General features: G+C 55.1%; 1 protein-coding gene across 3 annotated transcripts in view; it reads right to left on the bottom strand.

Annotated features, from left to right (window-relative positions):
• Nucleotides 1-7,145, bottom strand: part of NR4A3 (nuclear receptor subfamily 4 group A member 3) — a 43,922-nt gene extending 36,777 nt beyond the window's left edge. The window contains exons 1-4 of one of the 3 annotated variants that reach the window (XM_077965653.1): nt 6,590-7,145; nt 3,176-3,349; nt 2,211-2,282; nt 32-984 (exon numbers count right to left, since the gene is read on the bottom strand). In XM_077965653.1, the coding sequence (XP_077821779.1) occupies nt 32-984; nt 2,211-2,241 (984 nt within the window). In that variant the 5' untranslated portion in view covers nt 2,242-2,282; nt 3,176-3,349; nt 6,590-7,145. Of the gene's footprint in view, nt 1-31; nt 985-2,210; nt 2,283-3,175; nt 3,350-4,484; nt 4,514-6,589 lie in introns of those variants that run through there. The other 2 variants (XM_002800032.4, XM_077965652.1) reach the window with 2 other exon arrangements.
• Nucleotides 7,146-8,768: the final 1,623 nt, after the last annotated feature.

Consider the following 8,768-nt stretch of genomic DNA (forward strand, 5'->3'; position numbering starts at 1 on the left):
GTGCGGAGGGGAGGGGACGCCGAGCGCTCACCTTGAAGAAGCCCTTGCAGCCCTCGCAGGTGCGCACGCCGTAGTGCTGGCAGGCGGCATTGTCCCCGCACACTGCACACGTGCCCTCGCCGGACGACGAGCTCCTGTTGGGCGGTGACGGCAGGCTGGGACTCTCGCCCAGCAGGCTGGACGCGGTAGGAGAGGGCGTGAGGCCGAGAGGCGGGAAGGCCAGCGGGGCCGCCCTCTTGGCCAGCGGCAGCCCGTACGGGTGGCCCTCCAGCGCGGCGACCTGGCTGCCCGCGGCAGCTGCGGCTCCCAGAGGCAGGCTGAGCGCGGCAGCGGCCGTCGGGTCGTAGCCGAGGTGGTGGCCGCCGGCCGGGTTGGGCGCGGGGGGGTGCGGCGGCGAGGGCTTGAAGTGGAAGAGCGGGAAGCGCGCGCCGGCCACCGTAGGCACCGCCTTCATCGGCGGGTCCAGCAGCGAGCCGGGCGCAATGCAGCCGGGCGCCGAGGGCAGCGCGTCGTCCCATAGCGCCCCCGCCTGCGGGGGGAAGGCCGGCGTGGTGGGGGTGGACGGTGGGGACTGTTTGAAGTACATGGAGGTGCTGGGGAGCACCTCGTCCTCTGGGCTGGAGGCGGGAGGAATGGATGGCTGTTGATGCTGCTGCTGGTGATGGTGGTGGTGGTGGTGGTGGTGGTGGTGATGGTGGTGGTAGCTGGGCGCCCGCCCCTCCTCCACTTTGATCAAGGGCCGCTGCATTTGGTACACGCAGGAGGGCTTGAGTTCGTAGTTGCTCGAGTAGCCCTCGACGAAGGTACTGATGCTGGGCAGGGACGTGGTGGCTGTAGCCGTGATCTCAGTGCTGCCGAGGTCCATGGTCAGCTTGGTGTAGTCAGGGTTCATGATCTCCGTGGCGTATTCCGAGCTGTATGTCTGCGCAGCATAACTGGAACCTGGAGGCGAAGGGCTATATTGGGCTTGGACGCAGGGCATATCTGCAGGGACCGAGAAAAGGGTCTCTCAGAAGCAAGTTAACACTTGTTTTCTAGCCAACAGGCAGCACTGAGTTCACTGTTCTCTAATCTGGGAAATAGAGAGGAAGTGTCATCCTGTCCTCCTCCTGGTAGCACAGACACAAAGCCCCACACTTATTTACTTCATCCCTAGTAAGGAAGCTGAATTCTTGACAAAGGGGTGCCAAAACCTGACCTGTGGACCTCTGTGCCTATCTTCCCTCCCTTGCCCTGTCCTCCACCAGATTTGGGAAACTTGAAGTCTTTCCTCATAAGCTCACAGATGTTTTTAAAAAGAGGCGTTGAGTCCTGTAAACTAATTGGAGTGGCCTCCTCAGCTATAACCTAGGAGGACAAAGAGAAAGCCAGCGGTTTATTTGGGGGGAAAGAAGCCATTGGTCCCCCAAGGCACACACATTGATTTGTAAACCTGAGTTAGTAAAAAAAAAAAGCTACCCTGTGAGAGATTTAGTGGCCAAGGGAGAGAGTTGACATTCTAACATTTTATGAGTGCCAATTGAGGCTGCCCACACACGTTGTGGTTGCTTTCTCCCACCCCCTCCCCACTCCTCCAATAGGGCTAGCAGCCTGCACAAACTGGACCCCTGTTGATAACTTCAGTCAGCTAGGTGGGGACATAGGCCCAGGAAATGGACTCGGGGGAGTTTATACCATCTGCAAAGAAAAAGATCAGCAGCTGCAACAAAACACCCACCCATATATATATATATATATATACACACACACATATATATCCCAATTCTAACTAATAAAACAAATCAGTGGCTGTTTTGTGATAACAGTTTATAACTATTATAATAGGCAAGTTAGTATTGGTATTTCCTTATGACACTAGAATTAGTACCCCGATAAAGAAAAAAGCAGTTTCTGAATAGACTTGATTTTTCTGCCAGTTTGACTATGTTGCCCCCAAAGTGGCTGGTATCCAGGGTGCTTACTATTGTTCAGAGAGGCTGAACTGAGTGAGAAGGCTCTGAGAATTATTAGATGTTGTGGATGATTTATCTAATTATTTTCCTTTCTTTATGGCTAAATATAAATGGTAAAAAAACGGTGGTTTCTGGTGGTTGGTTTTTCTGAGCCAAAGGAAAACCAGGTGCTTAACGCCTCTTTGGAGTCTATAGTGTAAAAGGTGTGACTAATAGAGAAGTGAATACTTCACATTTCCTTTGACATCTTTCTCTTACCCACATTTCCAAATCTGATTGAGTCATGCATGTATGGGATGAAATCTTGACTTGAAAAAAGGTGGTGAGGGCCTGTTGGAAGAAGCAGTGATGAGGAGAGGCCAGTTTAAGCTTTTCTTTAACAAGCAGGGCCTTAAAAATACACTCACTAGTTTGAAGTCCAGTAACTTATCTTGCTGTCCAGTTGCTGGGATGAAATGAAAGGCTAATCATTTAGAAGAAAGAACACTGCCTGATCTTTCATCTATTCTCCTTCTCCCTTCAGCACCTCTAGGATTTCTCCCTTAGTCTTTTCTGTCATTCTTTCCGGCCAGTCCCTTCCTATTGCTCTTATTTGTGTCTTTCTGAGGTTTCTCTCTAGAAGATGAGCTTGCTGGGATTGTATTCTATTTATCTGCATTATCTATTGTGCCCACACAGGCTTGGCACCTAGTATTCCTTTAACAAATTTGTAAAGAGGTGGTACAAACCAAACGTGCAATCTGTTCTTTCACCAAACTCAAATTTACTCTTTGGTTTTCAGCTCAAATGCTTTTCTCCTTCCCTCCCAGCTTCAATCATCCAAACTTCTGCACCCAAATGATTTGAGTTGTATATAAATGAAAATGCTCAGTATTGCTCTAAGTGATTCCATAACTCTTACATGTGTACACTGACTACAAAAGAGCAAAAATGAAATAAAAATGTGTAATATACCCTAATCTATTGGTGTATTTGTATTTCTCTTAGGAAAATTAATTTTGAGCAATGCAAGCTTAATTTAATTTGGCTGCTCCACTCAGTAGCAACAGGGTGTGGTATACAGAGGAGCTTCCCATGAGGAAGCCACCTGTGTTGTGAAATTCGCGGCCAGCCGTCACTGTCCTGGCACTGGGCAGATCGACCACGCTGCCCGCCGAGTGTGTGGTTCCCCCACCCACTTCCCTCAGCCAGGGAGGAGAAAAGGGTCGTGCCTTCGTACCTACCTGGAGGGTATCTTGCGCGCTGAATGGTGGGGCTGGGGGTCTCTCCAGCGGAGGCTGAGAGTGTAGGAGCAGCGGACGTCCGGTGAGGCGAAGTGCCGGCAGTGCTCCCCGGCACCGCTGAGGGTCCAGGCTCAGGGCCCGGGCTTGCCGGGCTGCGCTCTTCCACAGTGGGCTCTACAGGCACGGGGAGAGAGGACATAGGTCACAGTGAGACCAGGATGGGTCACTACGACCCGGGCTGGGCGCATTGGGGACTGGGGGAATTGGTTGGCGACCTCTAGAAATGCTACATTAATTACAAAGAATTATCATAAAATTAAGGGTGATTAATGGTACAGGAGTCCCCCTGGGCAAAAAGCATCACGCAGCCTTGGGGAAGCCGAGGAAAGGTTGTACGAACCCACTGCGCCTACCACTGTTTTGTGGCACTGGAACCGAGGCTAAAAAACGCGCAGCCTGTTATCGCCCAGAAATTGATCTCTCTGCCCCCACAATTGATTCCGAGCTTGCGAAGTCAGGAAAACCGAAGAAAGCAGAACACTTGAAGAACGAGCTCCGCCGGAATACGGGGGTCAGTGAGTGTTCACTAGCGGAAAAAAGCCATTTTCCAACTCCGCCCGCCCCCATCCCTCAAATACAAATTTTACACGTTGCATAGGAAATGCACAAGGTCCGGAACGAATGCATGAATGCCCCAAGGAATTAAGAAAGTCTGCGCTTTTCATTCTAAATGCTAATGGAGCTTCGCTTCTATTAGCCGCGAGTTTCAAGGGCCAGGGGTCAAGCAAACAAAAGGGCACAGCAAAGGAAGCCTGGCGCTGGAAGCAAGGGGACGAAGCGGACGGCGTTCGCGGCCGATGGGGCGGGCGAAGGCAGGTCCCCTGTACCCAGAGGGCGGTGTCTTCGAGGGTGGGCCGCTTAGAGACTCCCGGCCACCCAGCGGCCTAGAGGGGGCACATTCCTGAGGGCGCCCACCGCGGCTCCGGGACCAGCGTCTCAGCGCACAGCCTCAGCGAAACTTTGTAGCTGAAAGCGCAGCTCAGCAGGCCTCAGGGAAGGAACCGGGTGCCCCAAACTCCGGCCTATAGCGCCCCCTTTGCCCGGGGTGGGCACAGCTCGAAGAGTGGGAACATGCATCGAAAAACCCCCAAGTCAAACCAAGCCAAAAACCTCTGAGGTGCGCGGGGCCACGAGGGTCGTCTGCTGGCGCCCCTGAGCCCGGGGCTTGCCTGCAGGAAGAGAGAAAGGGACTCGGAGCCCCCAGGCCCAGGTAACCCTCAACGGTCAGGAAATGGGGGATTCCCTTGCCACCCCCAGCCCCAGCCAGAGCTGCTCCGACGGAAACCTTTCGCTCGCTGTAGAGCAGGTAGAAGCGGATCTTCCCATGGCTGTAGCGCGTGCTTCCCGTCTCCCCGCATCTTCAATGGGGGTCTCCAGCAATCCCCCACCCGCCCCTTCAGTGGGTGCCCGCAATCCCGTCCCGCATTCCCCGAGGGCCTTTCAAGCGGAGTCGTTCTCTGAGGGGAGGCCTCTGAACTCGGGTGGGCGGGGACCGCCTCTCCCCAACGAAGGAGTTCCCCTCGAGCGCCCAGCGTTCGCGGGAGGGACCCACACTACCTTTCCTCCAGCCCAGCCCAGCGCCCCGCCGCTCTCTCCGCCCCACAAACGACCGGTTACCTAGGCAAAGCCTCAGCGCCTGGAAACACGTTCTGCCGCTCCGGTTTGCGGCCGCCGGGGCCAGGAGCACAGAGCCTTGGGGTTGTAAATTAGTAAGAAATAACTACCTCTGTCAAAGCCCCTTTCTTTCTCGTGGGCAGACGAAAGGAACACCCCCGTGTTCCCCTCCCCGTGGTGAAGTGTGTGGAGGAAACCGTGAAACGCACCATTGTGACCGGGGCTCCTCTGCGGAGTTTCCAACCCTGGGGAGCGGGGGCGGAGGTTGGGCGGGGGCAAGAGCAGCGAAGGAGAGACTGACAGAAAGGGAAAGACTGAGATTCTCAGAAAGACCGAGGGAGACGAGACAAACCGCGGGGAAGAATTTCTGTGAGCGCACGGTCCCAGGGAACGGGGTGGGTGGGTGCCGGGCGTGGGGGCGGAGCGGGCGTGGAGGTTGCTGTGGCCTAAAGAGCCTTTGATACTAACTCTGCGAGCATCTTGTTCAGCGAAAATAACTCGAATAAAGTAACTTCATTCATTGTGCCCATTAGCCACGTTGGGCAGCTTTTTCTTTCCCCAGCTCGGTTCTATAAAATATTTCCCCGTCGTGGGAAAAGGAGATCCGGCATTGGACTCGTGATGGAATGACTGACGGCTCCCTGTACTTCTCTCCCGGCACTGCAAGGCCCTGGGATCACAGCCCGACATTTCTGATTACTAACACCTCGCAGCTCTTCGCTCTGGAGAATCTGGACGCATAAATAAATAAAAGACAATCTCCAAGAACGTTTTTGGAAATCAAGGGACAAATGCGTTCTTCCTCGCCTCTGCCCCGAGGCTTCCAACAGTTTGGATAGGTGCCTTTGGAAGTGAGTCTCCGCAGACCGCGCTCGCATGACCGCTTTCGTCTCACCACCGAGAACTTTCCTTTCTACTAATAGTAAAACACTCGGAGCAACTTCTCCAAAAGCGCGAGTTCTGTCAGTGAAAAAGTAAAGCATGCCTTTCCCACACCGAACCAAGGTCCGGAGGAGAGGGACACCGTCCCCACACGTGTCAGCGCGCGGGAGTCGCCAATTACACCCGATTTACCTCCTAAGGGAAAAGTGTAAACCGGCATGTCAGCGACGCCAGGCAGACGTGCCTAGTGGAACCCCAGGCTCATTTCAATACAATAAGCCACATTCCTACAATTACGCCCTCTTTCCTGAGGTCCTCCGAGTGCCTCTGCAAACTCTGACCACGGCTGCCTAGGCCTTTCCCTCCCAAGCTTCCTTCCAGAGAACCAGCTCGGTGCCACCATTAGGAACATTTTCTTGGACCCACCAGAGCTCCTATTTTCAATCCTACTTAAAAGGCAGGAAAATTACTGCCGTTCATCACCGGAGCTGCAACTCCCTGCCGCTGCCGCCGCCGCCGCCGAGAGCATCATTACCATGACAACTAGAGCCGAAATACCCTGAATTACATCGCTGGAGCCGCTATAGCACAAATCCCGGTCCTCCTCTTTGTTAGAGGCTTTTCGCCTCTTCGAGTGGGGGAGGAATCCCACGAGCTCCAGAGATCCCCGCGGGCCCACTACAGGGGAAAAGTTTCAGATCAGAACCTATGGGCCGCTGGGCTAGCAAAGCCGGAGCCGGGCGGCAAGGTCGGGGAGGAAACCCCACACTCAAAGTTGTCAATTTCAGGAGCGACGCTTCCCAGCAAGCCAACTTTTTTAGCAAGTCCCCTTATTAACTGGGCGAATCTCATACGTACTTGAGTGCTGTGGCGGTTCCGTCTTTAGAGCGAGTTTCTAGAGAGCTGTCCCGAAATCTGCACTGGTGGGGAGTCACAGCTGCTGTCCCGGAAGGGCTGCGGTGTACAAGCCCAGCGGCTCCCGGAGGCGGTGAGCGGCTGGTAGGGGATGCTGCGATCCCGACTCATGGGAGAGCACAGCCGAGAGGTTCCGCGGGCGTCCTGGCTCGGGCTGTGACCAGGGGGGAGGATGCCGCCGCTGTTCCCACCTCCACGGCCACTGCCGGCACCGTCAGCGTTGCAAAGTGAGCCCGGGAGGGGCGTCCGGCTGCGGCGCCGCGCTGCACCAGCAAGGGCTCAGGTCAAGAGGGGTGTGAGCGCGCGGGAGAGCGAAGTGTGTGTGCGGAGCGTGTGTGCGCGCTTGTGTCTGTGTGTGCGAGTGAGGGAGCGGGTGTGAGCGCGTCTGTGTATGGGGAGCGGAGGAGGAGCAGGAGCTGGAGGGGTGGGGGGCGGGAGGCAGGAGACTCCGCTCTCCCGGCTGCGCGTTCGCTCGCTCTCTCGGCACGTCATTTATGCCACAGGAGCCCTAGCGGCCTCTCCATAGAGTGCCTGGAATGCGAGACGTCAATGTGACGCCATGGGACGCTACGTCACCCTCCTCCTCCCTCCCCTGGCCCAGCCGGTTCCGCGTGTGCGAGGGAGGGTGTGTGTGTTCGTGTGCGCGCGCGCGCGCGTTTCTCGGCCAGTCGCACGGCCGCACAATGGAAACTCCGCCGCACAGCCGACCAGGGGCTTCTCGGACCCGCGGTGCCAGCCCTTTTGCAGCGGAACCGCTCGCCAGGGCGTGCGTCTGCGGGAGGGTGCAGCGGCCTGCCCATGGGTCAGGCGGGACCGCCCAGCTGTCAGGCTCGGGTGGAGTAGAGTTGGAGGAGTGCTGCTGGCGCGCCTCCGAGGCTGCCCCGAGGCACGGAGCCAGGGCGAGGGGGGTAAGGGAGAGGACAGCTCTTCCGAAAGGGAAGGCTCCGCCAGCCAGCTTCTGACCAGCTTCAGTGACCTGGCAGCCGGTGCAGAAGGCGTCTGGCACCAGCCCGAAGACGCCCTGAGGTGCAGCTGCACTTTCCTCATGCAAAGGCTCTAAAGCTGTTTACGTCTCTCCGGTCCTCTGCGCCCAGGCTAATCCTCCCTCCCCGCATCATTTACTGGGTGCGTGTTTCACACAGGGATACAGATAGTTCCGGGGATAAGGTTTGATTTCTTTACACGTACGGCGTGGGTTTCTTAACTGGACACGTTATAACCCAGCGAAGTGCACATCCATCATCCACACGCGCGCTGCAGCAGAAACTACTCAATGTGTATAAAACAAACACACACGTGTTGAACAGCTGAGCGGGTCTGACTACTGCAAATCATTCCTCCTCCCCAGCACCGGGTCAGAAATGGAACTCTCAACTAGCACTTTCACTTTTTGATGGTTGTAGATGCCCTCCGCCCACATCTCCCAAATTAAACATTTCGAAATCAATCAACAGGATTTATTAGTCAGTCCCTCGCTAGGGGATTTGCTTTGGTCTCCTGGGACACATTTGTCATGAAATGGTGTGCCGATAGCCTGGGTGACTGTATGAGGGAAAGCAATTTCTTCCTGGAAATGATAGATTTAAGTGTAAATTTCCTGATGAAAACAAAATTTATCAGAGTTAAAGATCCCTAGTCCCAAAGGTTGCTGCTGAGTGAACGCAACCTCTTTCAGAAATGAATTTTTGGAGAGGAGAAAATATTTCAGTGAAACAATGCAGATAGAGTGGTCCCCATGTGGTCCTCTTGAATCACAAATACCATTTTATATATTTGACCTGTCCCAATTTGTGTGTGTGTGGCGGGGGCGGTGGCGGGGGGGGTGGTGCGCCGAGGGGAGATAAAGGATTCCTTCGTAGACAGCGCACGTTTCAGAATCGAAGGTTCGAGCTAGGACAAGAAACTTGAAGACAAACTACATATAGGTAAATATGGCATGTATATCTTTCTCCGCCTCCACTTCCAATTCATACAGGGTGGTGCGGAGTGGATCGTGGGAGGATGCCCCGAAAGTTGACCCAGCCGAGAGCAACCGAGTTTCTGCACTGCCGCGGGTTCCAATCCAGCCTCGGAAGGAAGGAGGGCGCTGCTACATTGTATCCATTCAAAGGCTGGAGGGGGG

Source organism: Macaca mulatta, chromosome 15 (assembly GCF_049350105.2).
Source record: "Macaca mulatta isolate MMU2019108-1 chromosome 15, T2T-MMU8v2.0, whole genome shotgun sequence".
Taxonomy (NCBI): domain Eukaryota; kingdom Metazoa; phylum Chordata; class Mammalia; order Primates; family Cercopithecidae; genus Macaca; species Macaca mulatta.